Source organism: Globicephala melas, chromosome 7 (genome assembly GCF_963455315.2).
Source record: "Globicephala melas chromosome 7, mGloMel1.2, whole genome shotgun sequence".
Lineage (NCBI taxonomy): Eukaryota > Metazoa > Chordata > Mammalia > Artiodactyla > Delphinidae > Globicephala > Globicephala melas.
This window is the reverse complement of record NC_083320.1, coordinates 46894964-46909123: the sequence shown is the minus strand read 5'-3', so window position 1 is coordinate 46909123 and position 14160 is coordinate 46894964. Positions and strand designations below refer to the sequence as shown.

Below are 14160 nucleotides of genomic sequence, written 5' to 3'. Positions count from 1 at the left end.
AGAGAGGGAGGGAGGGGAAGCAGAAGAAAAGGAGAAGGAAGGGAGCAAAAGAAGGGAGGGAAAGAAGAAAGGGACCTTTAATGATGATGCATGATGAGCAGTCCTTATCATTTGAAGGAAGAAAAATTCAACTAAGTGCCATTTAAATTTTCTTGGTCATAATATGGTCACTCAGAATGCTTTCAGTATTCTTCAGTGATGTGCAGTAATGTGAGGTGTTTTTTTTTTCAACTGGCAGATGGGCTTCTTTAAACGTGTCCGGCCACCTCAAGAAGAACAAGAAAGGGAACAGCTTCAACCTCATGAAAATGGTGAAGGAAACTCAGAAACTTAACTGTGATTTTTAAGTTGTGCTACATCCTGTCCCATTAGAAGTACCAACTTCAATATAGGTTTTTAAATTTCCTTCATGAGGAATAAAGTTCCAAGACTCTACTGCTGATGGTACCCATTGGTATTAACCACAAAGTGAGAGCAATATTTGTCAACCTTTTCATTATAATTAAGTTCAGACATACATTTAATACACATCCACTGACTTGTATTTTTAGGTATTTAAATAATAACATTTTAAGGATAGATCTTCTTCAATGTACATAAGACAGGTAGTGCCTGAGTTACCACTTTATCTAAAATAGTACCTCCTACAATTATTGTTTCTGATTTTGTATGTTGGATTTTGTTTGTTGTTGTTTTTGTTGTTTTAAAGCAATCCAAATTTGGACCTTAGGATCCACATCTTTTGTAGAGATACTTACTGTTAATACACATTACACTACAGTTGAGTTTTCAAGCTAACTTTATAACTGCATAAACTTGGATTTTAATATTACCTATATGGTAGAACTTTTAAAAAAGAAAAATGCATGATCCCATCAAAACTCTTTGCTGTGATAGCAAAGGTACAGTTTTTTGTTTTAATCTGAAAATTGAATACATGCTATTAAATTTTTATTTATATTTTTATCCACAGTCTATTTGATTACATTTTATTTTGTATAAGTTTAAGTTCTATTTCAAATCCTTTAAGTCAACTTATACTGAAAATTAGTTTTATAATCAAAAATGCCTCTTTTGTGTAGTCATTTAATTTCTGCTAAACATCATGATGCTTGAAGCCATATGGAGTTGGAAATCATTTCCAAAGTACATTTATTCCATTGCATTAGTCTGGCTATATACAATACAATACAAAAAAAAAGAAAAAGGAGCATTTAAATTAAAAGACTATATTTGTAGTTCTTTGACAGAGTTGCTTATTAATAGTTTGTTCTTAGATTAAAGCAAGAGTTTTTAGTTGGGATTAATTTATTTTCCTCCTATATATGTATTTTTCCTTCCATTTCCAAAACTGTTACTGAGAATGTGTCAAGATCAATGAGGAATCTTTACAACTTAGAGGAACCTGCACTCAACCTCCCAACCCTGCAAGAAATGCTTGGAATTGAAATTCTTAAAGTAGCTCACTGGTTTACTTCTAGCAATAGCGTAGTACTGCTCAGATGGATATTACCTCAGTTGAAGCCAGGTGTAACATGTAAAACCAGTCTCAGCTATCAAAATGACTTCTTAGAGGTTATTTTATAAGCAATTCAAGTTATTGGAAACCTTTTTAAACTCTTTTAGGTTTTATTAATATAAATTACTTTTCTAGGATTTTTAAATAAAAGCTGCACAGGTGGCAAGTTGTAGTTTTATAAGTCCGTAGGGTGATGAATCTTCTAGAGGAATATGTGAATTATTCACAGTTCCTCCAGGCCTGGGGATGACTATTAGTTATACCTATTTTTGTGCAATTACATCATGTTGTACATTAGAAATTGAGAGTTTGATAGCTTTTTAACTACTGTCTTCATTAGGCAATGATAAATATTTCACTTAAATAACTGAATATTTTTCTATGTTTTAAAAATAATTGAAATTTATCTTGCCATGTCTTGTGTTATAACTCCCTAACAAGTACCTACGCTAGAATATATTCATAAAACAGAGGCATATGTAGGTGAGTTATACAAGTTAGAACGTTGACAAGACCCTATATTTAGCTTTAGTGATTTTTAAAATTAATAGGTGTTGTAATATAGGTTTTATTAGTAGCTCAAAAGATCGTAGTCATATGCAGTAAGTATTTTTATTACCAATAAATTTAAAGTTTTTTAAGAAAAAAATATTTTTATCCTAGGGCCTGCCACCAGACAGTCACTGAATTGGTCTAGAACAATGTTCACCTTACCTGTTTTCCCACCTAATAGCAGTCATTCCTGAAACTATCTTTTGGATAGAAAGTCACTCTTCTAAAAAAATGTTACTGTTTGATTTTGCACAGTCTATTGCTTTTATGGCCTCTTATCTCAAGGTATAATCTTCTACCAGAGATTGAAGGAGGAGCCAAAATAGCTCAGTTGGGAGAGCCTGAGACTGGAGGAGATTGAAGGGTGTTGTCGTGGAAATTAACATGATGCTTTAAATTGCTCTTATGGAATGTAGTTTAAAGCAATAGTATTTTCTTTAAGAAAAATGAAGATTTATATCTGTACAAAAATATGGTAGGAGTATAATTTAAAAACCTAGTCCTTGAGGAAAATATTTGGGAAATGTTGAGTTTCTTTTTACCCTAAAGTAGCATGTGAATGTTTTAGATAAAATGTCAAAAAATAATCACTGCTGTGTTTGTGATTTATTGAGAATTGAAAGCCATTTTGAGTGTAAAATTCTTATAATCTGATTCAGTTTAAGAAAATACACATGGTTGGGGTTGAGAATATTTAAAATATTTGATATTGGTAAGAAATATTGATGCTGTTGTTGATTCCTTAAATAGGCATTTATTTCAGACTTGATATTTTGAGAAATATTTGTGTGAGGGAGGCGCTTTCCTCTTCTTCCCTTTACCTTTTTCTTGTAATTGGTGATTATTGTAATTCTGATTAAGTTCTTAACACTGAATTGTAAAACAATCAAAATATTAGTGCCACAGTTCTACCTGTTATGAAACTACTTAGTCATAGTCAATTCTCATTGATACTTTATATAAAGAGAAAATTCAAGTATTAGAGACTATACTGGCTTCCTCAAGAGGATGTGAAAGATTTTTCATAGTGAATCATGACCCTAAGAGAGATGTATGTGGCAAAAGTATAGTATATAATAAATAGATCTGCTGGTTTTTTATAAGGCAAACAACTGTAAGTTGATTGATGTTCCTGTGTTACAGAATGTAGTGTTGAGCTTGGCAAAGAATAAGTCATTCGTGGAATACTTGTGTATGACTGTTGCTTATCTCAGTGTCACTGTGTTAGTGCTCTTGGATAGCTTGTATATGTGATAGTTTGATTAATAAGAAAAAAATATAAAATTTGAAAATTGAATATAGGATCCAAAATGGTGAATGAAATGACTTAATACTCAGTGTTTTGGAGAGTATTTCTTTTAACCTGTTGGTAGGCTAGTTTGAACGATGAACCTATGGACATGTAGCATGCATATATGCTTGTATTTCATTGTAATTTCTGATGTATAATGAATTTCTTGGGAGAGGTACTGAATCTTTGATTTTTCTTGTCATTCTTCTCAAGTGCAATATAACAATGTAACCAAACCTAGATATTTCAAAGTCATTATTAACTTAGTAAACCTAATCTAAATGGAGATTTATTAGTATTTTTGTTAGCAAGAAGGAATGATTCTGAGATGGATATACGAATGAAGTTATTTACCCCTAAAAGGTCCATTTTATACTTTATTTCAGGCTGGACATGAACTATTCCCCACTAGTTTTGAAACACTTTGCAATATCTTAAAGTAACTTGGAAGCTGTGTATATCAATTAATTTCCTACCTAAGTAACATAGAAAGTAATTTTCTTTATTTAGCTCTCTTGTGATCACCCACATTGGGTGAGACATAAAATGACTGTCTTCTAAAATTTGTCATTTGCTAACTTGATTTGAGTTAGTGAAAACTGGTACAGTGTTCTGCTTATTAGTCTCCAGTGTGTAACTTGTGTCTGTTCAATAAACTTGAGCATATGGTGCCACTTATGTGCAAGGACTTTATGTTTTCCTTCTATTATGTTGTTTTGTTTTTTAATCACATGAGCTAGCAGTAGTGCACTAAAAGGATGACCTCAAAGAGGTGACATACCTCTTTAAAAGTCCACATTCTTAAGAGTGTTAGTTATTTGAAAAAAGGTGTCACAAACAGAGCAAAAGGAAACTAATGTTAAAATACACCAATTACAAATCATAGTATCATAGACATTTAAAATTTTAAAGGGGCTTCCAATTTCAGTAATGGCAAAGTAGCTTGTATCAGATAACAATGAATGAAATGAGGAATAAGAAGCAAAAAAGAAACTTTTAAAGACACTGCAGATACTAAAAGCAGGCAGAAACTGGAGGGAATTGGTCTCAAGGAAGGGAACCACACTTTTCCCTGAGTTTACTCTCTGTTGTGTGGATGGAATGCAAGCAGAAAAGTGCCCCCTCATTTCCTAGAATGATGGGACTGCCATCATGGCTAGAAATTGAGGGATGGGGGGAGGGAGAAGCCACATTGTGGGAAAGGGGAACATTTTCCCCTCAAAGCCTTGGCTGACCCTGACTCTGCTCTAGTGAGGCCCCAAAAGGAAAACAGCAGATGGAAGTTTGAAAGAACTGAGCAGTTATTCCAGCTTCTGTCCAATGCAGGAGAAACAAGAGACTGTAGTTCAAGTCTTACCCAGTGACAGAGCCTTGGAAACACCCCCAGTCTTTCCATTGAAACCCCAGAGGATCTATTCCTTGGGAATAAATACTACATCCCAAGATTGATTGATTCACCCTAGGATAAAGGGTAAAACCAGTGTCCCACCCTAACAAAGCATGAAACCAAGCTTCCACAAGTTTAAGGTGACCCACCTGAAATTTAATTGTCTGCTCATAAAGGGAGTTACTTTCAGAGGAAGGTAACACAACCAAAAGACTGCAGTGTATCATTCATAAGGTCGTGTGTGTGTGTAAATGGGAAGAAAGGAAAATGTGATGCTTGGCTTTGAGAAGAAATAGTCAATAGAAACAGACCCACAAACAATTTAGCAGGTATGACATTAAATAACTATGATAAATATGTTAAAGAGTCTATAGGAACACATGAACATTATGGATGAAAAGACAGGCATTTCAAGAGAGGTTTGGAAACTAACAAAAGAGACTCAAGTGGAAATCTTTAGACTGAAAAAATATATCAAGTCAGAAATTCATTGGAGGGGGATTACAAGTAGATTGGGTAGGACAAAGGAAAGGATCAATGAACTTAGAGATAGATCAATAGGACTTACCCAAACTGAAGCACAGATGGCAAAAAAACCCAAAAAACAAACAAAAAAACAGTGATCTGTGGGACAAATCTAGGTGCAAAAGGAGTCTTAGGAGAGAGAAAAATGGGACAGACAAAATATTCGAAGCCAAAAAGTTTCCAAATATCATCAGAAAGAGCAACCTGCAATTCTGGAAGCTCAACAAACCCTAAACAGGACAATTGCAGATAACACCATCTATGCAGGTCATGGTCAGATTGTTAAAAAGCACACGTTGGAAGGAGTTACCTCACTCCCTTCGTACTGTTAACCATGCCCAGAGGGTTCATTACTTGTCTAAAGAAGTTACCGGCAGGATTGGGACTAAAGCTTGCATATTCAAACACCTAGTACGTTATGCATTCTGCTGTGCAACACTGCCTGAACTACTAGTCACAGTTTATAAAATAGATTTGTTACTATCTAGGGGATAGGTTGGGATGCCTGAATATCAATTGATGTACCACCAGTGCTTTTCCGATTACAGTTGACTCTTGAGCAACAGGATTTGAACTGCATGGTTCCACCTATACATAGATATTTTCAATAGTAAATACTGTTGTACTGCCTGATCCTTGGTTGGTTGAATCCCCAAATGTGGAACTTTGGATATGGAGGAACCACAGATACAGAGCACTGACTGTAAATTATACTTGATTTTCGCAGAGTCGTAGCCCCTTACCCCTGTGTTCAAGGGTCAACCGGAATATTTTTACTCATTTTCTAAACTGTCCTGAATTGCCTAGAGAGTTATATAGTTAGGTTCGCTTTTACACTCAGGTTCACTTTCCTTGTCAACCTCACTTCCTGAAGCATAGCAAATACATAAATTGGTGTTGTTTTAATAGAAGGAGGACTTAGATTTTGAACTTCACACAGTAACTTACCTTCATATTATTAACCTAATTTTTTTTCAAAGTAATTCTCAAAGTTCTTCTACATCATTTCTCAGATATTAGAATGTTGAAATGGAATCTTTAGGGATTACTTTTTAGTCAATCTTGTAGTCAGAATATTAATTACTTGCTACAAAGTTATTCACAAAAAAGCACTAAGTAATGTACAAATGTAGCAGTATTTAATTTGGAGAATTATGCTCTCCACTTGAGTAATAGAAGTGATTCTTGATTTTGGATAGGGTCATGGTAAGTTTACCATAGAAAGCAAGAAAGTTCTGGTGGCTTATAAATTTTCTCATCTTTCAACAGTGCAGTTAAAGTTCTTTTTTGAGATTGTAAGTGACATAAACCCCTTTAAAATTCAGAAATATCATCACCTGATTGGCAGACAAGTGAATGATTTTGAATTTTTCAGTACACCTTAGTGAGGAAATAAAAGGGAAGAGTTTATTAAAGAATAAGCAAATTTCCTACTTCTTAGTAATGCCAGTTTTGACTTTCTGACGAACCTTTACTACTAAACCAGAGCGAAGCACTTCACTATCATGTGGTACTAAATTACTAGCAAAAATTGAACCTGAAGTTTCTTTTCTCAATCACTACACAGGTAGGTATTCAGTGATTACCAAGTAATAGAGATGACAGAACAGAAACTAATTTTACCATATTCCCACTGAACAGTCCTAGCCTCTCAAGGGAACCCTAAAATAGCGGCAGTATAGGAGTGATTTAATAACAGAGCTGAGAATCTGGTTTACACACTGTACAGAAATAGTTCCCTCTTCTCACCTCTAATTCTCCAAATCCAGTTCTTAACTTTTTTTTTTGGCGGTACGCGGGACTCTCACTGTTGTGGCCTCTCCCGTTGCGGAGCACAGGCTCCGGACACGCAGGCTCAGCGGCCATGGCTCACAGGCCCAGCCGTTCCGCAGCATGTGGGATCTTCCCGGACCGGGGCATGAACCCGCGTCCCCTGCATCAGCAGGCGGACTCTCAACCACTGCGCCACCAGGGAAGCCCCCAGTTCTTAACTTTATCTACTCCATATCCTTTCCTAGATCCACGCAGACTTGGTCATTGCATGAGGCTGGTGACCTCATGCCTTGGATAGTGAATTAGTTTTAAATTATTGCAGTCTCTTTGCCATGATAGGTAACATATTCACGGAATCCGGCATTAGATCATGAACATCTTTTGGAGGGCATTATTATGTCTACCACGGTCCATGGTCTGGCCCTCAAAGATTCACATCAATCTCACAAGCAAAATACATTCAACCCATTCCTAAAGTCCCCCAAAGTCAAACCACTGCAACATCAACTCAAAGTCCAAAACGACTTCTTAATCTCAGCAGCTCAAATGTCCCAAATCTCATCATCTAAATTATGGGCAAGGCTTGGGTATGATCCATCCAGGGGTACAATTTGTCTCTTTATGTGAACATGTGAAACTAAAGAAACAAGTTTTCTGCTCCCAACATATCACAGTAAGACAAGCATATGATAACAATTATAGACATTCTGGTTTAAAAAAGGGAAGAAATAGAAGGAAAATAAAAGAAGTCACTGGTCCCAAGCAATTCCAAAATCCAGCTGAGCAATCTATATTTGGTTTCAAAGTCTATGAATTTCTGTGGTTTCAAACTATGTGGTTCTCAAACTCTGTGGCTCATGGCTTCACCTTATGAGTCATCGTTTCTCCCCTCATGAAATGTAGCAAATGTTTACAGCTGAGTATTGTTATCATTTTCTTCCTACTGATAAGACTGTGTGGGTTCAGTATGCTTTTTCATTTTGTACACTATCCCTTTAGACTAAGCTGGCAGTGTTTCTGCTGATATAAAATTCACAGGAACCTTACGGATCGCCTGTGTATGTCAAGGATATTTCACTCCATTAGACTAGAGGCTACTCCACAGAGCTTTCCTAAATAATCTCATCTCTATTTTTGGCTTCTGTTGGGTTGTGTGAGGAGAATCTATGAGTCACACACTTAATCTCTTCAAAGAAAAACTTCTGAGATATTAGCAAATGTTTGTACAGTCTCTGTGTTCTTTCTAGAGCAAACTCTCTAAATATATAAATCTCTTAATTTTAGCATCTTCTGCAATCTGGATATGTTGAAAAGTTCCCAAATCATAAAGTCCTGGCTTCCTGGGTTCTCTTTTTTAAAGATTCATATCTATTTAATGAATTTAGATAGTTAAGGTCAAGACACACAAGAGTGGGGTCAGAGGGCTTGGCACATAGGCCCTCAACAGTCTTGTCCCTGAAACAATCCAAGCTTTTGAAAATCTAGATCTGGTCTTGAAGTAAACTCTGGCTTGAGCCTTTTAATCTAGTTTGAGCTGCCTCCATCACTTCCCTCTACACATTGGGCCATCCTAGCCTTAGTGCCTAATGAACTCTTCTACCGAGCCACCATATTTGGAGCAACCTTGTTGGGGGTGAGGGTGGAAAGTACCTGAAATGCCATGGATAAAATTGCACAGCAGGTAATCCATGCATGCTGACCCCAGAGAGTCTTAATGATTTACATGCCTGTACCTGAGAAGGACCTCTAAACCCAGAGTTTAGTGACTATTTGAACCATATGACCCACTTTGGTTAATAATCCCAAACTGTCCCTATCTCTATGGATAACCCTACCCGGATAAATGGTTCTTAGTCAAAGAAATACAAATTTGAACTTTGTGCAACCCTCTTTAACAGTTAGTCCTTTGGTTTTCAAACTCAAATTAAATGGCTCACTATCAAATGAAGGCAGCAGTGTTGGAGGAAGAGTCATAATTTAAGGAAACAGTCAGTTACTAAACCTTGCAAATCATATTTCCAAAAAGGTAAACGTTCTTACCCCTTACATAAATATATATCTAATATGTTTAATATGTTATTAAATCTAACTCACTCTGTTCCTCTAGGAACAATGGTTCAGTATTTGCTAATTGAGTGTTTGCAGTGACTATATAAAATATAACAAGAAAAATAAGAATTGATTACGTATAAAATTTTATATACATTATAAAAATATACAAATGAAACAGAACAATACTACATAACATTAATAAAAGAAGTAATGGCTGACATTTACTGAACAGTTCCTATAGCAAGAAGCTCTAAGTATTTATATGTTATCTTATTTTGTTATCTCCTTTAGGCTCTGTTATTTCTCCCACTATACAGTTGAGAAAACTGAGCCCGAGAATCTTCTGTAAATCACATAGCTGTGAGGGGTGGATACCAGAGCTGTCTGACTCCGGGCTCTTCTCCATTAACTAACAGTTCTGCCGCTTTAAAATCGATTTGTTGATTTAATCAACCAAGTAATCAGACAACCACTGTTGGGCATTGTGGCAGGAGCTGGGGATACAGCTGTGAACGTGATGGCCCTGACCCTTGTGGAGCCTACACTGGTGAGGATACAGGCAAGAAAATATCCACTTTAAGTAACAGAGTCCTAAGGGGAAATACAAGGGTCATGAAAGTTCATAGCAAGGGCTCCTAATCAAAGCCAAGGGTGTCAGGGAAAGTACCCTAGAGGAAGTAATACCTAAACTAACCTTGAGGCTCTGTGGGAGCCTGTCAGTTAGAGATGAGAGAGTAGAGTTCCAGGCGAGGAAATCAGTATGTGCAACCTAAATAAGTCTAGTTCAAGGGAATAAAAGAAATCCTTCCTTTCCCTTCCCTTCCCTCCCCCCACCAACCACCATCTCTGTGTTTATGTAGGAAATATTAAAAGGTGAGCCTGCATAGTCAGAGGATATATTGTGAAGGGCTTTGTAAATCTGTTGGGGATTTTGGACGTTATGCTAAGAGCAATGAGGAGGTACCAGTAGATCTTAAGCAGGGAAGAATTATTATATACGTATGGTATTACAATCTGCTTTCCGATGGCTCTTGCAGTATATTTATAAAAATGAAGACATTCTAACATTAATGATTACATTGTATTAAGCATGAACAGTACCATGGATTAGGAACCTGAAAATAACTTCCTAGATCAACCGGCATCTTCCATTCCTTTGTAAAACACACTGGCTGACATGTAAAGTACATGAAATTAGCAGGATACCCTTTCCTGAACATCTGCTTGGTTTTGCCCCCACCAGTTGGTCTGTGTCTGTGCCGAAAGTCAGTTATGTTTGTTTACACAGTTGTTTTTGGCAGTTCTATGTGTTATAAGGTATGGATGAAATATAAATTTAAATGAAGTATATTTTTCTATGAAAACTAAGTTTAATACTAAGTGGGTGAGAAAATGGTAAAATTGGGGAAAAATTGAAAATAGAAGGATTTGGCATTCGAATTGTTTGTCAAGAGTTTTTAAGAACTCCTTCCACTTAATCGAAAACTGCAATTAATAATAGCAATGCATTGTAATTGTGGTTTACTACTTCAAACCCTAGGATGTGGTTAGATTTAAAAAAAATTATTGGCCCTACGTCAAAAGATTGGTAAATGAATATATATTTGCCTATTTTAAGATAAAATAAGCAGCATAAAATATATTTAAAATATATTGATTTTTTTGTCTCTTGACCTGCTTTTTTGATTCACCAACTACTAGCCCTGATTGCATCCAATAATATGGCTTTTGTATATTGCACAGAAATTAAGCATAAACTATATGAGTAATGGAGCAGTTAAAAACCATCTAAAACCCATCTTGATTAGCAAAGCTTATTTCTTTAAACAGTCTGTAGTATTGAAGAATTTCACGTCTACCCTCCACTGAGGGCTGTGAAATCAGCAACTTTGCCTCTGGAAGGTCAGCTTCTAATATATTAAAGATGACTTGGCCACCGTAAGGCAGGATGACAGAAATCCTGGCAGCATTCCTTTCCTTCTGATCTGCCAGTCAGGATTCTGGAGCCATTTCCATTTTCTCCTTTCTTCTCTCCAGGAGCAGAGGTAAATTGGAGGAAAATGCAACAAAAACAGCTTGATGAAACTAATGAAGACTCTCTGCATTCAGCCTCCCCCCCCCCCATAATTCCTGCTCACACAGGTGAGGCAAAGCCATGATGGAATAGTGGTGTTTTGTGTGAGGGACCTCACTTTGGCATCTCTCTTCAAAAAATTATGTAGCCCATATTATGTAGTTTATTTTCATCTAAAAATCACTAAAAAACAATGCAAGCTCATGGCGAAAGTTTCAAACAATGCTGAAAGGTAAAGTCACTTCTTATTAGTGTAGCCTTGGGCAAGACAGTTGCCTCTCTGATCTTCAGTGTTTCCATTTGCTAAACAGAATAATGAGAGCTAATTTGTAGGACTGCTTTGAGGATACAAGATAATGTATGTAAAATGCCTATTATTATTATTAGTTATAGTTATAACTATATAGTTATGGTTATATAGGCACTAGTTTCACATCCTTGACCAAAGAATAACTTTCCACTAGTGAGAAATTGTTCTTTTCCAGCATGTTGGAAACATTGGGACGAACACACAGAAGAGTGGTGAGTGTGGAAAGGGACTGTCCAATCAGTCAAATCATCTGAATCAACCATGATGGTAAAGGATGTGATGTCACTATCACATTTTACATATATTATGAGATGTCCCACAGACATTCCAAATACAAAGAGACTACAACTGAACAAGCCATGGCTTATCACTTATTCTGTAGTCAGTAGTACCAGCTAATCTTGATAATGTCATAAGCAGCCACCCAAGATCTCAATCTGGCAATTTAAGTGTCATACTAGACATGCCCATCTTTCTCCTTTTCTCTTCCTCACCCAAACAATCAACCATTTTTGCTGATTCTAGCCCTACATACTGAATCTCCCACTCCTTTTTTCTCCTTTCTGGTCTCACAAGACTTTGGTATCTCCTCACTGGCTTTTGCAGACACCACTAAACTGGCCTCCTCTCCGCCAATCTATCCCTCTTCCTCTTCCATACCGATAGCAAAGTGAAAACACAGACTGGTAGCAAGTCCCTTCCCTGATTAATTTCTTTCACTATTTCATAATCACTTGCAATGTAAATTTCAGTTTCCTTATATAGCATCCAAGGTTATTACAGGAGTTAATGTATATAAAGTGCTTGAACAGTGCCTGGGCACTGTAAGTATTATAGAAGTGTTTGCCGTTATTTTTTTTTTAATTTTATTTATTTTTGGCTGCGTTGGGTCTTCGTTGCTGTGCACGGGCTTTCTCTAGTTGCAGAGAGTGGGAGCTACTCTTCGTTGCGGTGCGTGGGCTTCTCATTGGGTGGCTTCTCTTGTTGCGGAGCACCGGCTCCAGGTGTGCAGGCTTTAGTAGTTGTGGCCTGCTGGCTCAGTAGTTGTGGCACACGGGCTTATTTGCTCCGCGGCATATGGGATCTTCCTGGACCAGGGCCCGAGCCCGTGTCCCCTGCATTGGCAGGGAGATTCTTAACCACTGTGGCACCAGGAAAGTCCCTGCTATTATTTTTTTAATGACCTGATCTCCACTCTCCTTTTCAATCTAAAACACTGTCACTCTGTCACAATCATTGCTGACAATTTTCCAAGCACACTGTGCTGTTACACACCTCTAGGTGCGTGTGCACGGGCATACACATACACACACACAGACAGCTACACTTTTTAGATGACCTGGTTACACCCACCTATGTGTGGAACTCTTATTCTTCTTTAAACCCCACCTTTCCTAGTGTTTCATAGCCCCCATCCATATACCACATTGTTAATTTCTTCCAATTCAGTGCAATCTCTGCATGCTGTAGTGTTTCTCCAGTGGCAGGCACCACCCTGGATTATAATTTGTTTATATGTTCCTCTGTCCTAACAGGTAATGAGCTCCTAGAACTTAGGGATTGTATGTTGGTTATTCCAAGCACCGGACTAAATACTGGCACGTGGTAAGCACCTAGCAGGCATTTAGAAAAATATTTTTTGAGCAAATGAAAAGTATAGATTATATTAGACAAAACGTAATTAAGAATATTTTACGATATAGAAAGAAATTCCAATTTGGGCAGAAAGAGGAATTTAATCAAAATCTGGAGAGACGCAGTTTAATTTCTAGCTAACCAGTGATGGCTGTGATGCCCCAAAGCCCACATGGTTAAGAGATCCTGGCTTTTTGATCCGCTGGTGCTGCGTTAAGTGTTGTGGGAGCGTAATCAATACACCACCTTCTCTTCTACTTTGCGGTCAGGTGGAGGGAATTTTATTCCACTTTCTGCAAAATTTCCCGGTGTCTCGGTAGGGGCTAGAGGATCTGAAGGTCTACCAGCCCCCAGAAAGGCTGTCCTTTTTCTTTTATCCTAGGAAGCCACCACCAGCACTGCGCCCCAGCACCCCGCCGAGCGCGCGCGTCCGGAGCAGCTGAGCCCGGGGTGAGAGCGTAGACGCGGCGCCGGGCGTGGGGCTCGCCCCACCCCGCCCCGCGCGTCACGTGCGCGAGGATGCTAACTTCCCCCTCCTCCTCCTCCCCCGGCGTCTCCGCCGCCACAGCCTCCTCCTTCTGGTGAGGGTGTGCGAGGCAGACCGAGCGAGGGGACCGAGCGGGCGGGCGCTGCCAGAGCCCGCAGCCCTGGCGCCCGCCGCCGCCGCCCGGACCTCCGCCGCAATATGCCGCCGCGGCCCTCTGGCTCTCGGCCATGGCGAGGCTCAGCCGGCGCGTCCCTTGCACCCTGCTCCTCGGCCTGGCCGCGGTGCTGCTGAAGGCGAGGCTGGTCCCCGCGGCCGCCAGAGCTGAGCTCAGCCGCTCCGACCTCAGCCTCATCCAGCAGCAGCAGCAGCAGCAGCAACGGCAGCGGGAGGAAGCTGAGGAGGAGAGGCCAGAGGTGCCCGGGGCATCCTCTACCGTCACTGCTCCCGGTAGGTCCCGGCAGCCCGGCCCTGCCTTTCCTCCTCTGGTCTTGCTGGCCTCCTCGCCGCTTCCCTAGCCAGATGGTTTCCCATTGCCTGCCTCTACACCCCCCACCC

General features: G+C 38.8%; 2 protein-coding genes across 3 annotated transcripts in view; both read left to right on the top strand.

Annotated features, from left to right (window-relative positions):
• The window catches only part of ITGAV (integrin subunit alpha V), an 86646-nt gene extending 82606 nt beyond the window's left edge, over nt 1–4040 (top strand). For both annotated transcript variants that reach the window (XM_030850173.3, XM_030850182.3), the window contains exon 30: nt 239–4040. In XM_030850173.3, coding sequence (XP_030706033.1) covers nt 239–334 — 96 coding nt within the window. In that variant the 3' untranslated portion in view covers nt 335–4040. The remainder of the gene's footprint in view (nt 1–238) is intronic.
• Nucleotides 4041–13553: 9513 nt separating this feature from the next.
• Nucleotides 13554–14160, top strand: part of FAM171B (family with sequence similarity 171 member B) — a 66032-nt gene continuing 65425 nt past the window's right edge. Inside the window, exon 1 of the mRNA XM_030850162.2 lies at nt 13554–14052. Coding sequence (XP_030706022.1) covers nt 13833–14052 — 220 coding nt within the window. The 5' untranslated portion in view covers nt 13554–13832. The remainder of the gene's footprint in view (nt 14053–14160) is intronic.